This window comes from Apteryx mantelli, chromosome 3 (assembly GCF_036417845.1).
Source record: "Apteryx mantelli isolate bAptMan1 chromosome 3, bAptMan1.hap1, whole genome shotgun sequence".
NCBI lineage: Eukaryota > Metazoa > Chordata > Aves > Apterygiformes > Apterygidae > Apteryx > Apteryx mantelli.
In genome coordinates this window covers 105,585,354-105,610,098 of record NC_089980.1, presented here as the reverse complement: position 1 = coordinate 105,610,098, position 24,745 = coordinate 105,585,354, and the positions used below count along the sequence as shown (strand labels likewise).

Below are 24,745 nucleotides of genomic sequence, written 5' to 3'. Positions count from 1 at the left end.
AATGGTCAAAACTAATCGTGATTAAATTATCTATGGCTCCTTTGTGGCAAAAATGTGCACTAGGCTGGCAGTAATAGCAGGTGTCTAGAATAATGGTTCTTGAGTGTTTGTCCTTGAGTGTATTCCTTTGTTTGTTTCATGAATGTAAACCCAGAGGTTTTTGCTAGAAATCCATTAATCTACATATATGCCATAGCTATCCTTGTAGCACGGAGAACACAGACACATGTTGGTCTGTTTTGGTAGTCAACAAAATACCAGGCATGCCTTCCTACTGCTTGGGAGTTGCACATACCGTAGTTTGTATTCCTATGCTAATATATTTTGGACATCTACATATGTGGTCTCACAACATCTTATATAACATTCTCTTGAACTTGGTGCAGTAACCAAAGATAGCAAGGATAGTTACGGTGCTTGTAATTAGCAAAAATCTCTAGTCTTCAATGCTTGGCATACATACATCTCTCCCCGGAATACATGCAGTGACTACACTCCTCAGAGAACACTGGTTCTCTAGCAGTAGACATGTTCTCAATTATATAGAAATATCTTTTAATAAAATGGAAGAAAAAAGAAAATTTCTGCTTAGTTTATACCTGAAAAAAGTTAAAAAGGTATTTTAGTTCAGTGCTTGGGAAACTTAATGGTGACAGTCATATAGATTATCAACGTTTGTGGGGCATTTGTTTACTTAGCAAAATATCAGATAGCTAAGCTGTAATGGCAAAGTTTTACCGTTCATAAACTATCAATTGTCCTAGTGAAAACCTTGGAATTTTTTTACAGTAAGTTAACATTTGTTATGGGTAAGGATGACAAACCTTTCCAAATGATTGAGCAAATTCAATACAGAAAATGCATTCTATAGTAATGTGAAGACATGTGATAGAAATGAAGCATAAAAATCTCTGGAACTCTTTGTCCAGTTTTGAAGCAACATAGAAACTGAATAACAGATGGCTTTTGCAGTTAAACTAGTTCAGTTTTGTATATGATCTTGCCTGCTTTGTTTTTTAATATGATAACACACATATGGGGATTAATGAGTTATTCGGAACAATTTAAAATTTCCATGTCATATTTTATAGGCAAGAAGTATGTACAGAATTGTCTGAGTTGGATTGTGGTACTGAATTTGCTTTTAGAGGTGAATTGAAATGCTTTTTACCTGTAGTAAAATCAGATTTATCGTTAAGCTAATTCAAGTAATTTCCACTGTTGCAAATGTTTCATGTTATCATTTATAAGTAGTGATATATTCAAAATATTCCTGAAAATATTTATTGAACAGTTTGCTTATTGAGCAGATTTGAAGAGGAGGAGACATTAAACAGTAACTTTTTTCACTAGGAATAAATATAGAGAGCTGTATATAAAATTATCTTACAGTAACATCTCAAAGCGTATAAATGATATATGCGTGAATTATGCTTGGAGAACAGGGCTTGCGTTGAGGCTGTCATGGGGATAAACCATCAGAACAGAGCTCAGCACCAATGGGCTTCTGAATGTGTTAAGACTGGAGTAAGAAATGGTCTTCATTTCTTGTCATTGCTCAGAAAACACTTTTCGGAAGTTAAAGGTCAAACATGAAGAATATACATGGCTTATCTGCAGGATCTAAACACAGGTCCAGTTACTGTCCTTGAGTAAGAATCTTGTTTGCAGTGGTCTCATTTTTCCCATTTTCCTTTTTCTCTTCCTCCCAGATTTCTTCAGTTGTGGAAGCTGTTTAGCTCTTACAGCTTCCACTGTCTGTCTGTCATTAAATACAACCAGCATCATAGGGAAGGCCAAAGCAGTCCTTGTTGAGGAAGATTCTTTTTCACATCCAAGGATTTTCAAAAAATCTTTATTCAGTATTACCACCAGTATTATGTATTAGTATCAGTATTAGTATCAGTATTATCTGTTGTTCATTTACTGAAACCCTCATATAAACAAGTGCCTTCATGACCATACCTAACATACACTTGGTTAGAAAAATGAGAATGGGCCCATAGGATTTTTCTGATAACAGAAACTGCAGTTCCTGATAACTTCTGGTCATTTTCTCAGTGATCTGTAATTGGTTCCTGATTACTTCTGGTCATTTTCTCAGTGATCTGTTATTGGTCCCAAATTAATATTGAATATTCTGAATAATTTGTCATAGAAGTAGTTCTTATAGCCTCCTACCAAAGCATCTGGTGTAGTACATTTCCAGGGGAACTGATTTGTCCACTTCACCTTTTTTATATATACTTACATTATATACATATAATATAATATGTATATTTATGGAAAATAATATATATATCTACTAGGAAAAGCTTTATATTAGGAAATCTAGCTAAGCAGTATATCTTTGCTCTGAATTTAGTATCATTATCTTATTCTCAAAGTGATAGCTCTTTCAATTTTTTATGTTCTTTTTATTCCTAAATAAAATCTGTTAATCTGAGTACTTAAATATTCCCATTAGAAAACACTTGTTTTAGAAGAATAATCTTTATTGCAAAACAATCTTAATTTATTATGGAACAACCAGTATATTCTGATACTATCAGTGCCCTACTGCTATGGATTCTTTTGTTTTATTTTTTAACCAGGTGCTTTCGTGCTGGATTTCCTATTTTATATCCCTTACCCCTGGATGTATTTTATATCACTGCTTGCCATGGGCCAGTTATAATAGATAGGCTTTGGCTTAGCAAAGGTAGAGTAAATATTAACAAAGTATCCTGAGATTTAAGCTGGACTTGGCATCTACTGGCTTTCAGACTGTTGGGGTTTTTATCTTCCTTCTCCCGTAGCAGTTACTGTCTCTAATAAGTAAGCAGTCCATGAAACTGCATGTTTGTAGTGCTGATGTTAAATTTCCTCAGTTCTTGCAGGAAAATCACAGAAACTCTTAAGTATCTACAGAAAATGTTAACTTTGTCTTAAAATGAATTATATTTATTTGTAATTTGGAAACCTGAAGATAAATTCTGTTAGTCCTCTGAGCTTGAATGGGTTTGTTATTTTGCGCTTTAAGAAAAACAATTCAGTTCACCTTTAATATGTTTTGTTGCATCAAAATCAGGCTAGTGGTTCCAGATGCAAACTTAAATCTCACATGTGACTTACAAGTGATTATTTCAATTTTCCAAGTTTAGAACTTTACATAAATTTTACCTATGCTGCATCAGTTAAGTTGGTCATTTTATAATGGTAAGAAGCACAAAACTCATTGAACAACTGCTCCTTTATATGTTTTGTAATCTTTTTTCTCTCTGTCGCCATAGTACTTCATATGATTCCCAGCTTTTAAAAACATGTTTCCATGAAGTTTAGCTTTACTTTCTTGTTTATGATAATTAGGAATTTTAGGGCTTCGTCTTTGTGATTGTGTTGAAGTGCATAAAACTACAAGATAAATTCAAGCGATATGTCATATCATAGTCATATTTACCATAGGCATAAATATATATTAATTTTACCATCTTGCTGGCTGTAGCATGTGTTTGGTTACAGTAAAGTAATACTATAATAAATGGCTGGTCCGTGAAATGGAAACAACTAGAAACAAAATTCTGATGGATGATTAGCAAATTTTCTGTTTCCTTAGGGACTGCATTGCAAAATACTGTGAAGAGCTTTGAGTCAGAACTTACATTTGTCCAAACGTAATATTTTCAGTGAACATATATTTTCCTTTTTCCTAAAAGGGCAACTGGTTACTCTTCCCATTGCATTTGCTACAGCATAAAACAGTTTGCAGTAAGTTAAGTAGCCCTCACTGTGTTTTCATGTATGCTTTTGTGGCTTAAAAAAACCCAGAAGACTCTGTCTTTCCTTTTTCTAAAATATTTCTCCATATTTTAATAAGCAATTACTTCTTGAAAAAGGAGATTACTAGTGAAATATAACTGGTTTGTGGATTCCTGTTAGCTTTTATCTTGAAGAACTTGGAAACAGTACTTCTGAATTTTGAAAGGAGAAAACTCACAAAATTAGGTGCCAAAGCAAAAGGAATTTGCTGCAAATGTAGTTGTCACAGGCTTTTTTTGGCTCACATTCTTTGAGAAGTGCTGCCTGGGTTTGAACATTATCAGGCTATCTATCTGGGTGCAAGCTTCTTGTTTCTTTTTATGTTTTCATTTGCATATCATTGGCATAACTCATGTCATCTAATGCTTCATAATTATATCTGTTTCACTCACCACCCATCCTGTCTGTGCAGTGAGCTTCTTATGCTGCCCAGAGCAAAACGAGGAAGAAGTGCAGAGTGCCTACATACCATCAGGTAAATACAGGAATTTGGTAATCATGAACACATCTGGTTAGTTTTGTATACTTTGCGTGCCCAACTGTTTTCCATATCTGTATTTATGTCCTAATAAGTAAAGAATTTTCTAATGTGTTGTAATTTGGGTGTCAATTATTCTTTTTCGCTGTTTTCTTTTTTTTTTTAATCAGATCGAAATAAGTGTATGTTTTTGTTAACCTCAGTAGTAAGGATAAAGTAGTTGAAGTACTGATTTTGCAGCTACGTTTTGTGGTAGATTATCTGTCTAGTCACAGAAGTCCTGATCTCCCAATGCATGCCAGTATTATTATAGTTTTATACATTCCTATTTTGTTGTTTTTTATGTTCGTTTCCATTTTTATTTATTGCACAGTGCTAAAAGCCTACATACAAAGACCCGTCTTCTTAGAGTTTTGACAGCAAGTTGTTGAAGATACATTTTCAGAAGAATGATGAGCTGGGCAAGGGTTGCAGGTTCTGTATGTTAGCATGCCAAATCCCAGACTGCAGGACTGATGTACAAAACATCTCAGACTCCTCTAAGTGCCACAGCACCTAAAATTCAAACAGAATAGATCTAGTGTAGTTCAGCTAGGCTATTACTTTATTGTGAGGAAAAAGAGAAAGTGGGATTTGGGCTTTTGTTTAGCTTTTATGTCTGAAATTAAGCTTGCCTGCAGGTTTAGAATGAGAGTCTAAAATGTTTTGATGCATTTGTAAGTGTTGTGCAATATAAGCAATTTACTACCTTGAAGGATGTAGAACCTAATTTTGATCTCTCTCCTTGCGTTATTTTGAAAGATTTTTAAAAATTGTAGTCAGGTAATTAATCTTTTAAGACCAAAATAGACTGTGCTGGTCTAAGCAGAGAACAAGTTAGAATTAGAACTTCCTGAAAATTCTTTTCATCATTTAAATGGAAAGTAATTTATTCTGAATCAGAATGAGCAAGCTGATAGGACTGACCTTGTGACATTTAAGAAGTGATACATTTCTACTTGCTAAACAAATAAATAACAAGGCCAGATACTTTTGAAAGAGCTTCTTAAAATTGCTGCTGACAGTCATATTTTATCTCTTCCTAACTTGAAAAGCATTCCATAACTATTTGTGGATTGATTCTTCAATAGAGTATACCAGTCTTATCCCATTTCATGTGTCTGATATTAGGGAATTACAGTAGCATAAAATTATAGTAATGTATTAATAAATAAAGTGTTTGGCTGCTCATCCTTATAGAATGAGGGCTTCTTTATTGCCATAATGAAAAACTTGACCTTTCCAAATATTTAACTTAAATCTTATAGAGTATTAAGTGTAGTATAGCCATGGAGAATGGTGATTATAGTCTACACTAGCTGAAAATGTCCATAGTACAGCAGAGAACAGGCCAATGATCTTTACTTTTTGTGACACCTGATACTAGGCTGGCTTTGGTCATTTGTAGAGGAAAGAACAGTGATTTATGAGGGCATGACTTAAAGGCTCCTTGGAATCCCACATCTGAGGGGATCTCATTACTTGTTCTTTCATTTCAGAATTGTGCTAAAAATTAGATCCATGCATAAAATTTGCAGTTTGGGCTCATCTTTAATCTTTAGTAGTATCTCCCCCAGTGCTTGAAGCTCCCTATTCCCAGTGTTGCAAAAGTAAATGGGACTGAAATACCCTTGACTAATAAATCTAACTCTGTCCCCCCACCTCCGCTTTTTTTTTTAGCACATCTGGTAACTTTACTAGGAATACATGTCAGCTTGCGGAAAAGATCTTTCAGTTAGAATCAATAGAATCATAGGTTTTGTCATCTGCAAGTGGTATAAATGAAGTAGTTAACCATTTTTTGGTTCAGGAACTGGGTGTTATTAAGGGTTTTTAGGTCGGTGTTATGTATTTAAAACCATGGAACTTTTAAAACCATGTTATCTAATGTACATCCCCTCTTGTAGGATTTTCTCCTACATAATAGTTTCTAGTAGTTTCTGCCTCCTTTCTACTGCCTTTTTCTTTCAGATGCATTTTCTACAGTTTCCTCCCCTCCCAGCTATGGGATTGTTCCTTTTCCTCTCAAAGGTTATAATTTGCTTTGCAGTTCTTCAGTGACAATGTTTAAATTGTCACTTAATCCATGAATTAAACATTGTGTGATGAACTTTTGATGAACTTTGCCCACCCACTATAGATTTCCAATTGCATTACAAATCTGCTACTCAGTCTGTCCTGATAACCAATTTCTGATAAAAATTTTCCATAGGCAGTCTTAGATTACGTAAGAGGAACAAGAGGAACACAAAATTCAGACAGTGCAGCCCTTGCTCACCTTTTTAGTTTGCCATTCTAGTTATTGCTGTTATTTTCTTATGTTCAAATAAGTACCAAATACTTGAATAGTTGCTTTTGGCATACTGGTTTTGCATATCTTTTCTGCTTTCTCATTTATAATGGCCTGACAAACATTTATTCATGTTAGAAATAGCATTGTATGGCATTATTTTTGTTTTCTAGACAACTTTCTGAATAATCCTTTTATGAATAGTTGACAGCTTCAGCTTAAAATGCGAAAGAAAAGTTGAGGGTCTGTCATGTTAACCTGAGATGCTCCAAGCTACCAAGTTGAGTCATGTGGTTAGTTTGCTACATCAGTTTTAAATAACACTATTCCTAGCTGTCCATCCTGTCTGTCCGCTGGCAGGTATTGCATTGTAGCAGAGGCGGTGGAAAGGAATGCATACTTGTGCTCTAGACCATGCAGCTTGCAGTCCACCTCTTAGCTCACACCTGCTTTGATTGGTAATATCTGCAGTAAGCCAGGATGAACTGAAGCATCTCATGGACACCAATTCCTTTTTTCCAACTTCAGTGACTTCAGCAGTAATGACAACTAAACCAGTACGACAGCTGTCAAAGCTCCTCTGTTAAATCCCTTAGGATTTTTCTGATCTTAGGGTTTCCAGAAAGGGGGTTGTTTCATCTCTGGATGACATAGCCAGGTTCGTAATGTTGATCTGCTGTACCTAGGTCTAAGTGTCAGTAGGAATAGAAATGTCCTATTGAGAAGGACTGTTCTTGAAGCTGGCAAAACCCTCAAAGCTGCTGGTCCTTTTGCTAACACCACCGCAGTTCTGTCCGGGTAGGGTATGTGGAAAATTGCTGGAACTTGGTTATTAACCCTTAAACCATGAAATGCTCCTGGTTATAATGTAGACAGCCACCATCTGCCTTTGCATTTCTCATTTGTTCACCTGGGCAGAACTGGATAAAGCAATCTATATCCCCTGTTCTAAAATAATATGTACTCTAAGTAATCATATGATGTTAGACAGTTGTCATATAGCACCCTTGAGCTCTGCTGTGATGACTGACATAAGAGTTCTTTTAGTTTTTAAATTAGTTTATGATTATTAATAGCATTTAATTACTATGAGGTTTTTGAAGCTGATACACCACTTCCAAAAGACTTTAGCATTCTAAAGTGCCAGATGCTAATGCATCTATAATTGACTTTGGGACACTATATATATAGATGTTTTAGCAAGCTTTTCATGCTTAGCTACTGGAGAAGTTAATGTCTTTGTAAGTCTAAATAAAGCATTACTGACAGAAATAAACAGCAAGTTTAATATCAACCTAATATTTTACAACAGCTTGTATATTTTAATTAAAAATATCTATAAAAGGAATTTAGATTACTTTTAATACAAGGACAAAATCTGGTCTGTGCTAATATTGTCATGATTTTGTCTATACTAACAAAAGTGTAAATACATAAATATGTCCCCCAAATGCCTATCACCATAGCTGAATTGAGAAAAACATATGAGAAATCTACTCATCAAGCTCTTCAACTTAGTAGAATATCCTGCATTTATTTTAAGTTCTGGTCAGTCTTGCCTTACCTTTATCTGTATTTTTATTTTTGGTATGTTTTTGTTCTGTTCTTTTCTGCTTTGTTTTCTGTTCTGCCACATTCAAGAAATTCTGTTAGGCACTATAAAACATTACCACCCAAGATGCCTTTACTAGAAAATGGTACTCATTGGAACATATACAGGTAAGAAGTATTTAGAGTCCCCTTTAAGTAGTTAGTTGTCTTTTAAAAAAATAAATAGCATTGCCTTATAAAAATTCATGTTTCATACAGTTTTGTTAATGGAGAGATAAGGGATGTAGTCCTAAAATAACTTGCTGTAAGTGTCTAAATTAACCCTTACCTATAAAAGACAAACACTTTATATTAGGGAGAATTTTCTTCATCATTAAACTGTACTAAAATATCACTGTTAACATTATATGTTACACTTTTCTTTGTTACATTCTTTTCTTTATGTATATGATTTTGGTTACATGTCAGATTTATTTTCGTTTTGTTTAAATAGTTTTAATTTACAAAGCTCAACTCTGCCTGCATGTGCTAAGACCAAATCAGTGATTAGACAGGATATTTCACTTCTTCGTGGTTGCCTTAATTCACGAATACCAAAATTTGGAGATGACCTACAGGTTAGGTAAGAAACTGAGGATTAATTCCCCCTCCTGTTTAGTATCTAATATGGCTTTGCAGAATAAATTAGCTTCACTGTAAACTGCTCTCACATAATATATAGTGTATCACATCCTTTTATGTTGGCTTAAGGTTTGCTACTGTTAATAAGGGTTTAGATTTATTGTTTGGTATTGCTCATTCTACTTTCTTACTAGTGGATATTGTTTAGACTCATTTAGTTTTAAACATTTCAAGAATTTGTAACAAAAAATTTCTAGCAGTCTTTTGTTTGGCTTTATTTTCTAAGCAAATCTTTGCACTGTCATCCAGTCAGCTCTTTTTATGTTTTTCTTAATTAAATCATTGTGATTCTACATTTTCTGTAAAGAGAGCATTATTTTATGAGTTAATATCTAACATTGTATTCCTTTCTTTGTTTTCTTTTTCTTTCTCTTCTACCATTGGATGCAATGCACTGGCACTAGTGAACTACAGCCCTCCCTTGACAGGGCTAGGAGTGCTAGTACCAACTGCTTGAGACCAGATACTAGTTTGCATTCACCAGAACGAGAAAGGTATAAAATAAAGACTTCTGAATTTTTTGTCATCTGTGCTGGTGATCTCTATCAGTTTTGTTTTTCTTCACATGAGTACTCTACATATCTGTACATTCATGTCTGCTTTGGTATTTGTAGACGTTTTTGCTCCTATATTCATGTATGTCATGTAAGTTGTGTGTTGGAGTTTATAACTGCTTCTGGCTTCTTTCCTTGTTTTAGTTCAAGCTGACGTCATTGCTTACAAAAGTCCTCAGTATGCTGATAATAGCGTTGCAGTGTTAAGTGAAGTATTTTGAAGAAGCACCACTTGATTGTTAATCTTCATCATCATTGCTAAAAAGTATAACATTTATTTCTTGCCTGTTTTGTGGACTGCTCATAAGGCAGTGACATAATCTACAAATTAGATGACAAAACTCATATTTCAAACCAGAACTTTAGTTTGTATAACGGTGTATTTTCTACAAATCAGTCAGCCAAACTTCATTGCTTTCTTAATCTAATGTGCTGCATCTGCTTTTGCATCTGTTTAAATAACAAGGTGATCAGTGCATTAGTGTTTTCACTCTGTGACTTGATATTAAGGTTCACATAAGTCTTAGGAAGACATGTTCTACAATTTAAATTAAATACTGATTAATTCCTTAAATTCTGCAGGTTTATTATGGATACTTTCTTAATTTTTCATATTATAATAGCTTGGTTCAAAATCTTAAGTGAACCAAATACTAATGATGTGTTTGATAGGTGGGATTGTTCTACAAGGGAATTTTTCAGTGCCTTCAGCATTTTTGGGTGAGAATTATTCCATTTTAGGGTGAAATTCTGGCTTCACTAAAGGCAATAACAGATTCCCATTGACTATGGTGGAAATATAATTTCATCTGTACAATTTATATTTAATTAGTATGGCAGCTAATAATATGAAGATGATCCATCAAGCAACCCACAATCTGGTTGTTAAATCAGTTGCCTCATTTTTCATTGTCAGGAGAGAGGACCTGTAACTAAAAGCAGTAAGAATTTTTTTCTTTTAGATAAATATTCTCTTCTTTTGATGGTATGTGGAATTTCCTTCTCCCTCTGCCCCCCTTCCCACTGCTCCCTGACTGGAATTTTAGTATTCTCAAAATTGTGCTCTTGTACAGGAGTGACTAAGTCTTCTACTGATGATGTCTCAACTAAATATACACTAGTTTGCTCTTTTTAAAGATCTAGCCTGAGATATCATAACTAATATATATGTGGTTACCAAAAAATATGATGGAAATAGGGCAATGCACAATGAAATCCAAGATACTGTTCTAGATTAAAAAAAATTTTTTATAGCAGCAGCAGATTAGTAACTATGTGTGTAGATATATACAGCTGCATTCATATGTAAGCAGCTGTTTAATAGTGTATGGACATAAGTAGTGTATGTTTTGTAGTTTCGTTTCAAGATGTCATCCATCAAGCTGAGCATTCAATGAAATGATAGTTGTTAATTGTAAAATATTTTGTTAAAATATTATAATTGAAACTAAATTTGTCATTGTCGCAAACTAGATCTATCATGTTCTTAGGATTCATCTCCAACAACTTTTATCCACTAGGCACTGAACAGAATCTGCAGCTTTTTTTGTGAGCGCCTCATAAAAAAAAAATTTAGTCTGTGTTAGTGGCCTCTAACATCACTAAACACTAGGTTTTGCTGAATCATCTGTGGGCATGATCCAGAAAAATAGTGTGTCACTGTGAAATTTTTCTGTCTGTGCTTTGAGAAGTCCCAGAGGGTGATTGAATAGTTGCTTTTGGCTTTGAGTTCTTCATGGGGGTAAAGAAAAGCTCTTTTTTATGACATTTATGTTCAAAATTTCCATGATGGTTTTACTGCAAATAATATGCACCTTTGTGGTTCTGTTAGGGGATTAGTGACATGCATTTCTTTCCTTTGGACACAGATGTCATTATTCCAGTGGACCAAATTTTTGGAGCAAGATGTACATACATGTACATACATAAAAAATATTGAATTTTTTTTTGGGGGGGGAAGTAGTTTTAGAAGGTTTCATCCTTTACTGTTGAATGCTTTAGCGTGAGATAAGAGATCAGTCACTTGTAATGATAGCGGTGTCTTTTAGTTTGAAGAACAAAGAATTAAGTTCAAGGTATGCAGAAAGTATTTTGTGTCTGTGCTGGACAAGACAGGAATAATGGACTTAAATTACAGTAAGATAGGTTCCTGTTAAACATCAGAAAATGCTTCTGAAAGTGAGTGTAATTAAAAACTGGAATAGATGATATGGAAAGGTTGTCTAGACTTCATTACTGGAGATGCTCTAAGAAGAGATTAGACAAAATTCTGTAGTTGGTCCTGCTTATAGCAAAGAGATATACTACATGGATTTGTGAAGTACAGTTGGTACAGCACCACTTTTTTATTATTATATGTAAGAAACATATGTTGAAGGTTTTGTTTTTTTTATTAAGTGGATTTTTTTTCCTTAGAATAGAATTGTAGATTTTATTTAAAAATACAGGCTTTTAGACCTCAAAATATAAAAATAGAATTCCAAATGTGGCATTACATATTTTCTTCGATGAAATTATGAGTATACTTATTTATGGAAAATTTTTTCTACTCCATCCCCCCAACGTTTTGTCTCAGAAAGTATAAAATAGATTGCAATTGACACCACAAGTTAAAACAGTCCACTTGACTTTTTTAATAAATGATATTAGCTCTATGTTACTGACTGGTAATAGAACACCATTTCTCTGTGTTAATGCTTTACTGGAAAAAAATTTGATCCTTGAATTCTATATAACATTCTTCTTGTCATTTGGAATGGTTGGAGCAATTGTTATTTCTAAGAAGCTGCTGTGCCAGTAAAAGTCATTGTATTGCCAGCAGAAAAGATACTTTTAGCAGTGTATGTATTAGTTTGGAATGTATAAGCCTTTTCAGTTGCACTAAAAACAAATTAGAAAAAAAGTTCTTTCTCCTGTTGTAAGCTACATCATTTGAAAAAGGAAAGTCTGCTAGTGTAACTGGACTGGCAAACTGACCTTGCCCTGATGCAGGCCTACCTAAGCACTTCTGTAGGTGCAATAGTTTGGTACAGAACTTAATCCTTCATATATTTGGCACAGTATGCTAGGATATTCAAAAAGATCTAGCCTTTATTTAATACATGTATATACATTTACACTGTGCCTGTCTTTTTTTCCCCTCCCATTTATTCCTAACTCCTTTGGTCAAAAAAATTGTCTTGTTGAAGTTTCTGTGATGATGTGCAAGACATATGTTAGTTTATAAAATAGTCTTAAATACCCTCTAATGCCATTGAAAATGCTTTTGTGCTGCCACTGCTTCCTTTAGTGTGTTTTTTCGTTCTTGATCTGTCCTCTTCACTGTGTCTCAAAATTTCCACTTTTTTTCCTTGTAAATTGAGTGTCATGTCTGTAGAAGAGAGAAATCTGTGCGCAGTCAGCAGCTTCAGCTCAGGAGGGCACCCAGGCCCTGGGATTTAAGTGCATTATCCTGAACCAGTTCACTAGTGATTTCTCATCATGGTATCATCTTCCCTAGATGATCTGGTAATATTTGAGATATTAGCCAGTGATAGTTATTGAATAATACATGGTGTGGTTTTTATTTACTTTCTAAGTTTCTTGTATTGCAAGCAAATGTGGTGTGTCATAGCAGTTAGCACAAAATGGGTAGTGCAAATTGGTAGTATTTGTAAGCTTTGGTCCTGGGAGGTTTAGTTGGTGGAGTTCTGAGCAGCACATCTGAGCAATCAGTTGATACAGAGTACGCTCAGCACACCTGCAAAATGCAGCCCCGCTCTGTCAGATTCATTCTGAGGTGATTGGCTGCAATAGGAATCAAAATGTTGCAAAAACCTTTCGGGATTTTTTCTGCCAGCTGGTCACTGCCACCTAACAAATATACAAAGCTAAAAAGTTACCTGTTACCTATTCATAAATAGATGATGGAGAATTTGAAGCAGTCATTCAATCCAGTTAAGTCCTATCCTGCTCCAGGCTTTTATCGATTTCAGTGCGATTTTATTAATGTTTTTTAGTGACTTAGGAATATTAGCTGTTTATATTGCATGCTTTTAAAGGTTATTTTGATTATCACTATTTATATTTAAAATAATGCATAGGAAAATAGCTGTTTATATTAGGTGTGCAATGTACTGTGGGTTTTTTTCCTTTCAACCATGTAAAAGTATAGGTTGTTGCATGTTTGTCTGCATTGTAATGTGGCTCATGATCATTCAAAATTCAATGAAAGAGAGCATATTCTCAAAGTTCATACTGCATGACCTAGTTAATTTTATCAAATGCTATTTAATATTTATAGTAGATATCAGCATATTAAGGGCTTTGACTGAGTGCACTGATGCATAACATTTTCTTTAACTCTTGCTTTGGAGAGAAAAAGAAACTAACTACTAACAACCTGTTTCCTTTCAAATCTTCTGAAATATATTCCTAGATGTTCAAGTGATGCTAATCTCCTTGAAACCTTTGTTATTTGCATGTTCCATAAACTAACCCTCTTTTCCTTTTTACATGGACTGGAAAAATTCCTCAGAAATATTAGATAGTTGTGCAGAGTTTATGTAGTTTATGTTTTGCTGTTTTTGTAAATTAAACAGTATATTTTGGCACTGTAAATTGTTGTACTCACAAGTGCACTTCACAGCCATATAACATCACCACAAAATAAGCAATGCATGTCTGTAGTATATTATTTATCATTCTAAATTAAGTGAGCTGTTTAAAGAAAAAACATATAAGACACCAGTGTTCCTTCCCAAACCAGATCTTTTTATTTAATTATATAACACGTAACCTAGTGGCATGCACTTCAGGGCTACCAAGAAATGAACAAAAGTTCGCTGCATGCAGCTTTAGTATATATTTTAAAATGAAAAAAATTACCTCAGTTCTTGTACACAGACATGAATAGCTTCGTTGTAACTAATTAATGTGCCTTTACAGTATGTAAAAATGACAGTGTTTAATGAAAAATGGATACAGTATTGCTCACTTCATTTAAATTAACACAATAAATTAAACATTAGCATTAGTACTTTAAGTTACTTAAGAGAGTAACAATGCTTACTGAGTAATGTTCCTGTGAGAAATCACCACTTTAAACTTTTTATCTTCTTGGTTCTGTGAAAGAACTTTTTTAGGAAGTAATCAGTACTGTCATATTGCATCTTTAAAATTTGTGCTCTAGTTTCTAATAAAGTATTCAGTTAAGAGAATACTTGAATGGATGCAAAGGGTCTACTGCTAGAAAAACTTCAAAAGGAACAGAATATGAAGATGCAAATGCTTGAGACAGTCATTCTGTTTTGTGATATATAGTATAATCAAAAGTATAGCCTTTAAAATGTACAGAGCTTCTTCGTATTAGCAGCTATGCAGTACATAAGAGGCTATTCAGGCCCATCCATTGCAGTTGGAGTAAGGGAGCTTTAGAACTGATGAACAGAGCGGGAGATGACTCTTGTCATTGTATTGGAAAAAAAGGGTCACTTCATGCTTTAGAATTTTTCTCCTAATTTGTACCCCTACATTTTTATTGAAAATGCATTTTTTTCAATGCAAAGACCTAGGAAAAACTAGGATGTCAGCCAACAGTCAACAGAAAGCGACCATCATACAGTCTCTGAAAAGCTCTTCTAGTTTGGAATTACAACTTTCTATGTGAGTGACAGACTTCTAGATAATCTATCATTTGAGAATATTTGAAAACTTATGGTACACTATGAGAAAGATTTAAAGCAGTCTAAATCCTGTTTATTTGGGCACACATTCTATTTGTTTCAGCTATAATGTTTCTGCAGTAAACAGACGTAAGGACAGTACACCTGGGAATTAGAAAACTGTTAGAAAGAAAAATTATTAAATGACACATTATCCATTTCCTTACTTTTGAGGGTATTTTTCCAGTCCCAAACCCCATATATTTTAATTTTGTCACAAACTAAATATCCTATTTTTTTCCTGTTTTATTGAATGGGCAAACAGGGGTAGATGGTCCCCCTCCCTAGAGAGGAGACGACCTACTAGTCCCAGGATTCATATCCAGCATGCATCTCCGGAGGATGACAGGTACTGGTCAAGTCCTCCCAGCTGAAAAGTGACTTACTGCATCTTGCACTCTCACAGGAGTATACTGAAATTTAAAAATAGACTTCTAACTTCCAGAAGCCCAAAATAAAACAGCAACTTAGATATCATCTCTGCATTTGTTGAACTGTTATAAAGCACCTAGAAATTAATGTCTGTTCAAATTTTCTGTTTGTCTGAACAGTGACAAGCCATGAAATAAGATGTCTAATACAACAGAGCAACATCTGTGTCAGTGTTCTTCAGTCTGTTTTTACCTGCTTCTGTAAATGTTCGTGGCGTTTTCACTGTGGTGCTTTATAATATGATAAGTATCTGTTGTAGAGCCTGTTTTTGTCTAGGTATTTATTTTTATCTGAGTTGTTGTTCTTCTTTTTTAACACACTGTTTCTAGAGAAAAAAATCTGATATGTTGGAACTGTCTGTAACGCGCATTAATTGGTGTATGTAAAAATCGGCACTGTTATTGAGTTCTGTCCTAAATTAGGATGGTCTTCATGGAACAGGTTTTCCTAAAAAGGTAGGTTTTGCTTAAAAAAGCCAGTGCCTTAAATATATTTTTTTGCTGAATTACCAACTATGATGAATAGAAGCATCCATCTTTATTTATTTTTTTCCTGTCATGAACTTCCTACTCAAATCAGTTTTGGTAGTCTGTTGGTAGCAGTAATTTTTTATGTCTGTCTTTATAGATATATCCATTTTTTAATCAAAGCAGATAGGTGATAATTGTACTTAAATTCAAAATTTGCCCTTCAAGTATTTTGTGTTATAATAAATGACAGGATAAAGGTGATTCATGTAAATAATCCATATTTCTGTAAACTCTTATGAAGTTGGTCTTAAAACTGTAGGACAGATATATGGATAATTTTTTTTTCCAATTACTGTAGTGCTAGTGTTTACCTTTGCTTAAGACTATCCACCATAGTTACATTTGTACTGTAATCTGTCTTTCTTACTTGATGCTGGCTGTATTCCACTAATATAAGGTGGAGAGTGTGTGAAACCTATAACTGTGTTTGAATACCGTTTCTCTTTTTCCAGGTGTAAGCCAGCACTATAAATTACAAAATTAAGTTTGGGAAACATTATTTCAAACTCTTACAGAGTTCTTACAGATACGTCTTACAGATACTGCTTTTTACCAACGCTAATCCTGGGCCCTTTGATGGGACAACTGTTTACTGTTCACAGATGTACTCTGGAAATTGTAGAGGTTTTTAAGTAACTTTGTTTCCCATTTTTGAAGTCTATGGAAAGACTGCCTTTGGCTTCAGTGGATCAGACCTAATGTTAAAATCTTGTTGTCTTTAAAGTGACTGGTATTTATATCATATACATCAGTGAAACAAGGATTTCATCTGAATACTCTAATTCTTGCAGAATTGTAATTCTTTCAATGTCAGTCGAAGTTTGGCGAGAGTATCAAAGACTGAAATCATCTAATACATGTTAGCAAACACATTACAGTAAAACATCTGTAGAATTAGAAACTGTTATGAGTAAGATTTTGAATCAAAGAAGAATGGCAGTCTGACTTTCTTAGTGAAATCTGTGCCTTTCTGTAGCTCTTGCAAAAATCAAAAGGATCAGAAGGGATGCTGTGTTTGGAAGTCTTGTGGGTAATCTGGTAACTAAAAGCAGTGATACAATGATGAAGCTCGAAGCAGCTGAGGCTGACCCCATCCTGCCGGCTGTTCGCAGCCTCCTTGCTCCGTGTTCTTTCTGCCTGATTAAAAGGATTTACAAGAACATGGGGTTCTTCACATTATGTGTCCAATAGAAAATGAGGAGGAGTCCAAAACATGCAGTTTTGTGTAACTGCCCTGGAGTGGTTTAACTTTCTTCTTCCAGAGAGAAGAGGATTAATTAAAGGAAGGTGAGCACTGTAGAGCTTGACTAATGTCTTGACCTTTGAACCTCCTCTGCAACTTGACCTTCCTCTGAGGAGGATTCCAATTTCACATGTTTTTTCTTATCACCAGGATAGGTCACGTAGTGCAGAGTGGTGGGACTAGGCTTTCCCAGCACACACTGTTCCAACACAGCTCCTGAGAAAGTATGGTTCTTCTATAAGGCCCATCAGCAGATGAATTAACACAACTCATATTTAAAGCTAGATAGTCTGCCTAGTATATAGAATATCAGTAAGAGCATCAAAGCCCTTACTGTAAAAGGTTTTTTTAGCTTAAGTTTACATTCATTCTGATTATTTCCCATAGCTTTATATGACAGGTAGTGCTGACAGTTGGTCAGAACAGCTCAGTTGTGACATTTGTGCTTTTAAGATACATTTTTATCAAATTAACAACTAATGTAGTGGGCATCAGGGGAATATATATCTGGAGGATAGACTAGGGTAACTAACTAACTTCTGATCACCACTTTCAAATCACATTTTCACAGATTAATTGACTTGGACAGATGTCATCTCACTCTTCATTTGCATACATTCCAGAATTATCTTACAAATTGGCCCAATTTGCATATAAGGTGGAATCAAGAACTATTCCTGAGTACATTTCTTAAACATGTGACTTGTGCATTATTTTTAATTTTGATCATTTAAATTCAGTATTTGCAGTATTGTATTTATTGATAATCATACCGTAAATTGTACTAAAGGTCTTGGCAAGATTATTGTTATTCTGGAAATCATTCACCTGCCATATCAGAACAAGTGACTTGATATACCTTGACAAAATGAAGAAATGAGTTATGTTTCAATGTTTAAGAATTGTATCATTTATTAGTATCAAATTAGTATCAAATTCATATCATTTATTTCTTTCAGACATTTTAAAGAATAGGCTTTGGTTTTATTTTGCCACTTTGGTTTTTGGGAGTCTTTTTTGTTTTTATATTAGATTACAGTTAGAAAGCCTTTCTAAAGTGCAAGACTTCCTGGTAACTGGAGAACTGTGAAAGGATGAAATAATGAGAATGAAAGTTGAGCACTTAATGGTAGGTGGGAATTTTATTCAGACTGTGCTTTTTGAGAAATCTTTATATAATTTCAACATATAATCAAGACTAGATAAAATAAACCATTTTAAATTTGGCTATCATATACTTTCAGTTAATGAGAGGTAGCTTTTGGTGGTCACATATGCTTGTGTAAGAGTGATTTTGAAGCCAGCTGTGGGGTAAGTAGCCTACCGATACTTTCTTGAAGAGAACTGGAGGAGTGCCATGTACAGACTAATGGCAGACTCATTTGGCCTGGTAGATTCTGTCTTTCCTGTCTTCCCAGCAACACTGTGAGACAAAATTGCGAGACATGAATTTGAAATGCTTTGTGTGAATATGAGGCGTGACCAAGGTTTCAGAGTAGTTGTGACCACTCAGCTCACATGCCACATAGGTACAGCCTTTCAGAAATCTTCAGGAAAAATCAGGGAATATTGAACATAACATTCTTGATATCTTAAGGCTAAATAAGTAACCTAACCCACCAAAAAACACTGAGGTCTCTTTTACAGTAGTTTATAACAGTCAATAATCGGTTATTTAAAAAGTTAGATTCCCAATTTTATAAAACGGTTATTTTGTTGCTTTGTGAATATTAATTTTTAATTTTGATGAGAATATTAATGCATTTCTGTTTGTAGATTTTTGTTTACACTCAACAGCAATAACTTTTGAAGCATGTGAGTCTTCATCAAGTGTGCATAGCCTGTCTGAATATTGGAATGCCTTCTTGATCTGTGATTTGGTACAAAATACATCCATAGGAAATACACTAAAGCCCCAGATAAGGGAGACGTACCTATCAGAAACCTGCTACAAATATAACTCGCTGTTATAAAATACATCCAGATGACTCGATTTTTTTCCCCATTATTTAAATCAAAAGCAAGTTAGTAAGTTTTCTGGAAGGATCAGAAACTAAAAATATCCATGCTCAGATTCAAGAATATCCAGATGTAATAAGATGTGTTAGAAGTATGACAAAACAAACTGCAGCTGTAGTTTTCTAGCAAAGTTATGGCCTTTGTGATGTCTACTTTCAAAAAGGTAGGAAATGAAGAGGAAAAAAATTACTCTTTTCCTGTACCATACGTAGCTGATCTCATCATTCTTTAAAAACATCTCCATGTAGTGTGAGAGTCTGTCGTGACGTTCATCCCCCATGGTGATCTGATGGTATCAAAACCTGTAGGTACTATGAGTGTCAGTAAGAACTTTTTTTTACTAGCAAACCATCCATTCTGAATATATGAGATGTATCATCTCTTTTTGTTTTAGAAGGTATTCTTCAAAGTACATGTTTCCCCACTAGATGCAAATTTATGGATGTAGGTATTCTTGACCTCCTTTACTTGGTGCTTAGCAAGAAAGTGTCTAGTGGGGGAGTTTTCAGGAATGAAGAAGTTAGGAGAGGATAGGAGACCACATGTTTACTGTACGCTCTTACTGTTGAGTACAGGGTCTTGTCTAGAAGTGGCAGGAGACGTAAGTGAGCATCAGTATATAGACTGAGGTTTTCTCTCCAACGCATTCCATTGTATCAAATTCTCTGTGAAAACGATACAGAGACTCAGCCTTCACCATAGTTAGAAAAAAAATCCTCAATGGCTTCAGCAGTCCCACAAAAACTCCTGGGTGGCTGGTTATGTTTCTACATAAAAATCTGGAAAGATCCCACTATGCAGACATATCCCTCTACATCAGAAAAAGAAAATCAGCATAAATATAGCATAAAGGCTCTCTGTGTCCCTATTCTTATGTTGCCATAAAGAAACATTTGTTAATCTCTTTCTGAAAAAAAAAGCGGTATGTTATAGATTTTTGAAAGAAGGCTTGCTTTGGAAATGTAAATAGCAAGAAATAGAATACAATCTTGATTAATTTTCATCTCTTGATGAAAACTCTAAAAACTATAGCAATTATTTCACAAAACACAGGTTTGTTTTTTCTGTGTTCTGTGATTCCACTTAATTTCTGAAAGCAAGCCTGACAAATTTTACTTTGCCCAAAAATCTTGTTGGCCTCAGAATAGATATAGTATTTATTCTAAATGCTGTATTTACTATGTAAGCTTATCTATTTCAAAGAGTTTCTTGCAGAGACCTCTTGTGTTTGGCTCTAATTCCTTTTACCCAAAATGCAAATCCCACCCACATGTAAGATGGAGTAAGTGGGACAGCAGCTTTCACAGATGTAACAACTCCTGCAGTGTTTCATGAGGTTACTCAAATGAGAAAGTTATCCATGTGTTTGTAGGATTATGTCCAAAATGAGAAATATTTTTCCCAGTTTCTTAGGAGGTATTCAAATGATAAAGAAATAAATTTCAAGCATTCATGCTAAGAAAATTATTTTTGTGTGACATTGTCAAATGTTAAGAATATGGCTGAATGTAGAAGTCAGCACTTTTCATTGTATTATGATTCGTAAGATAACTGTTCACCTTCTTCAGTGGTTGTTTAGCTTTTACATTTATGACCTTAAAAGGAATGTTAGCACTTGCTCACCATACTAAAATTTTAGATGCAAATTTAATATATACCCTAGATTATTAGTAGACTACAAATTTTGCTGAGTTTGCTCAGTAAGAGGTATGTTTTAAAAAATCGTTCATTAATACACCTTATCCTGAAAAAGTTTTATTTTGTACCATGTGCTCCATTTGGTAACCAACAAGCTAATAATATTCATGGCAAATTGGAAGCTGTGAACAAATTCTGAGGTTCTTAAACAGCTTCAACATAAATAATAATACTATAGAAGTTAAGAAATATTCTGAACATCATTTGAATTTTTAAAAAATTTAATAGTGCTGAGACAGTTTTTTCTGCTTTTGTTATTGGATTATTATCATTTCTCACTTATCACTGTAGCAGAACAGTTTGCAATAGAATATGAAATTTTCATCTATATATGAAATTTGCTTGCGTTTTCAGGAGAATTTGACAATGTAATGGCAAAATATGTATTTTTGAAATCCTAAGGGGAAGGTGTTGGATATAGGTTAATATATTAGGCTAATGAACAAATCCTGTAGATTAATTCTTGTGAGGGATAATGGTAAACTACAGTGCTGCCTTTCAAAATATAGAATATAAAGATTTTTTAAAATGTCTTGTGCCTTTCATTTTTTACTTTATTGCACCATATATTGTTAAAGTGATACCTCAGAATTTCAAAATTCCCTTAAAGTATATCGATTATATCAACAAAAGGGGAAATGAGGATCATAGCCTTGCTCAGCAGATAGTGCTTTAATGCTTCTGGTTAATATATTTGACTGCATGTCTCCACCTTCACTGCATGTGACCATCTCTCTGTTTCTGCTCATTCTGTCCAAATTCACATCCATGTTTCCAAATTTTGTGAAGAACAAGGACGCTGGAGTCTTGCATTCCAAAACAGGACAGTGTAGACCACCTAAGTGCTAAACCTGGAGCAGCACAGAGGTATCCTTATTTACTCAAATTTTAGTTCCAAGTAAATGAGGCATTGGTTGTACTTAAACGCTATGAGTACCTTCTTGATATGCTCTGCCTAATATTTTTATGTATTTGGCGTTTTATTCTCTTTATGTATAAGTACCTGGTATGCATGTATTCTTCATACATAATATATAATCCTCTATTAAGTACATTTAAAAACTAAATTTTAATGTGACATGAGTGTCCTCCTTATCCCCAATGCACACTTTGTACATTTGGTATGGACGGGAAAGAATGCCTACCTGTGAATATATACTTGCTGAGGCCCATAGTTCTCTAGAGCTGAGCTGGGACTGAGTGTGCTGTAGTGTGCTATTGAGATATACAGCATGCATACAGCGTCATCTGAGCAAGAGGGAAGAAGCAGAAAGGAATTAGTGACTTAAAGCGTATTTCTGAGATGTGCTGCTCTCAGTGGCAGCACAGAGAGCAGAGAACTAACTATGTTCAGCTCACTAGGACTGTATATTACTTTGTCACTTTTCACGGAGCGGCTTTCTTACTCTCAGCTTTTCTCTGCCCGGTCCTTTTGAGGGAACAGAATGAAGCAAAGAAGTCACTATGTGCTCTTTTTTTCCATTGCTGTTAATGTCACAGTCTAAGCAAGTGTAAAGGCATAAGGGGAAAATAAGCACCCTAACAAAGCAAATAGAAGGTGAAGGTGGTGACAGAGTATCTTTTGAGTGATAATGCTGCATGCAGTGCATCTGCACATAAGTTTAAATAATTTGCTAACCTTAGGGTTTAAATAAAAGTTGCAGCATTTAATATGAGTTTCCTTGTGTATGCACCTTGTATTTGTCCTGGTAAAGAAAAAAAAGATAAAGACAATAAACGCAAAAGTTACTGGAGAAAAGAGTCTGAGGAGAGCAAAGGGAATTTTAATTTGTAATCTGAGAGAGTATTTATTGAAAGAACATGTAGTCTTTTAAGAACTGGAAACCATGCAGTAATGATCTCTGTTCCTGAAAAAAAAAAAATTAATTTTGCTTTACTATTTTGTATTCTTTTCTTTGTTGTGAGGCATACTGTGTTACACTATAATGCTGTTCAAATACTGCAATGGGTACAAATCATGAAAATCCACTGTGATTGTATTCCTTGAGCATAATTTGGTATAACAGCCGTTTAGGTATCTTCCAGCTCAGACACTAGATTTCTCTTCATAACCACCAAGGTTTAAAATGCAATCTTAAAATTTTTTCTTTTAATTTTTTTGTCTATTTGTTTTGCCCTCAGTAATTCTTTTCTAGCTTAATATATGACATTGATTATATCAGTGCAAGATCCTTACATATTTCTTTGTCATCTTTGCTGTGTAACATGCAAGTTAGGGTTTGTCAGCATTTCTGGTTTAACCATGAATAATCATCACTACCCATTTTTGTCCGCTCTTGAAATAGTTTATGCACTTTTTATTCCAAAAGACTAATGTATGTTGATGATTATCAGAGGTTTCAACTTGTAAATCCTAACTTGTAAATACCCACATTGCCATGGATAGTAAGATAAATTTTATAACATGGAAGACTGTTGCAGAGATTTCTCATAATATATATCTAGGTCATAAAGGTGAAGCATGCTTTACCGTCATTCTCAAATTCATTGACTTGTATTATTGTTCATTGTTACTATTTACTACCAAAGTAAATCCTTATATCACAAAGGTAACTAGTGCTTTATCAAAATGTGGCCTTTGAAAGAAAGATCTGCTTTGCTGCTTGAGAGGTGATGACTGACCTCTGGTCTAGGTTAAGGAAAAAAAATGTTTAAATTATATTTAATATTATTTCCTGATCCTTGCTACAACAGTTTTTTCTTGCTGCCTACTCTGCATTTGGTTTTTGGTGTTGTCGACAGAGGACTAAAAGGCCTGTGAGGAAGGCGCTGTTTCTAATCAAATACAGATTTTTAAATGGGAACTAGCTGAATGTTCAGTCAGGGTTAATGTTACGTTCCCTATTTTGGTACCTTGTAGCCTTCACACCATCAGGCTCAAACAAAGCTAATCAAGGTCCTGTGATTTAAACCCCCTGTTCACCTGCCTGTTCAGGAAGATAGTTGTCACTTCGTCATCTGTCAGCCATTTCTGTCATTACCTTTACAATACACTATTAATAATCTTCATATAATCTTCATATCTTTTGTATTCTTTTTCTTCTTTGTTTATTTCTTTTCTGACATCTCATTTCACAGGCAGTCCAGAAAAGTGGAAAGATATAGCAGCCAAAAACAAACTAGGAAAAGCTCCGCAACTGAAACAGAAAGGTAGGATTGATGATATAATATGCAGTAAACATCTCTCATAATCAAACTGATTCCACTGTTTCGAGTATACATCTAATATAACTGTTAAAGCAGAAAATGTGTAACAGTACCAAAAGCTATGTTGTTGTAACTGACAATATTATTTAGTCTGTATCTATATTATTACCACTGCTTGCTATGTTGCCATACATACAAAATTGTTCTGGCTTTCTCCACTGTTGCATATAAACTGAAAGGTAAAGATCAACAGTCCATTTAATGAGCCAAATCTGAGATCCGTTGCCACTAATTTGGTCTCTGTAAGATGAAATTTGGAGCAGAATATGTAGCATATTTAATTGGTATGGAATTAAACATTTCTTGTGCTTTACTACTAAATTTCTTTCTAAAATCTTTGTCTTTTATAATGAAGATGAAAAAAGTATATAAACAGATTAATAATTCAAGAGATCTGTGATCAAATTCCAAACAAACAAATGGCATGGCATAGTGTACTAACGTAACATAAAAGCTACAGCACAACTGATATCACACATGCACAAAAATGGCAATTTCAAAT

General features: G+C 34.4%; 1 protein-coding gene across 1 annotated transcript in view; it reads left to right on the top strand.

Moving 5' to 3' along the window:
• Positions 1-24,745, top strand: part of LOC106492516 (regulating synaptic membrane exocytosis protein 1) — a 207,654-nt gene that overhangs the window by 74,257 nt on the left and 108,652 nt on the right. Inside the window, exons 16-17 of the mRNA XM_067294112.1 lie at positions 4,211-4,273; positions 24,115-24,186. Of these exons, the coding sequence (XP_067150213.1) occupies positions 4,211-4,273; positions 24,115-24,186 (135 nt within the window). The remainder of the gene's footprint in view (positions 1-4,210; positions 4,274-24,114; positions 24,187-24,745) is intronic.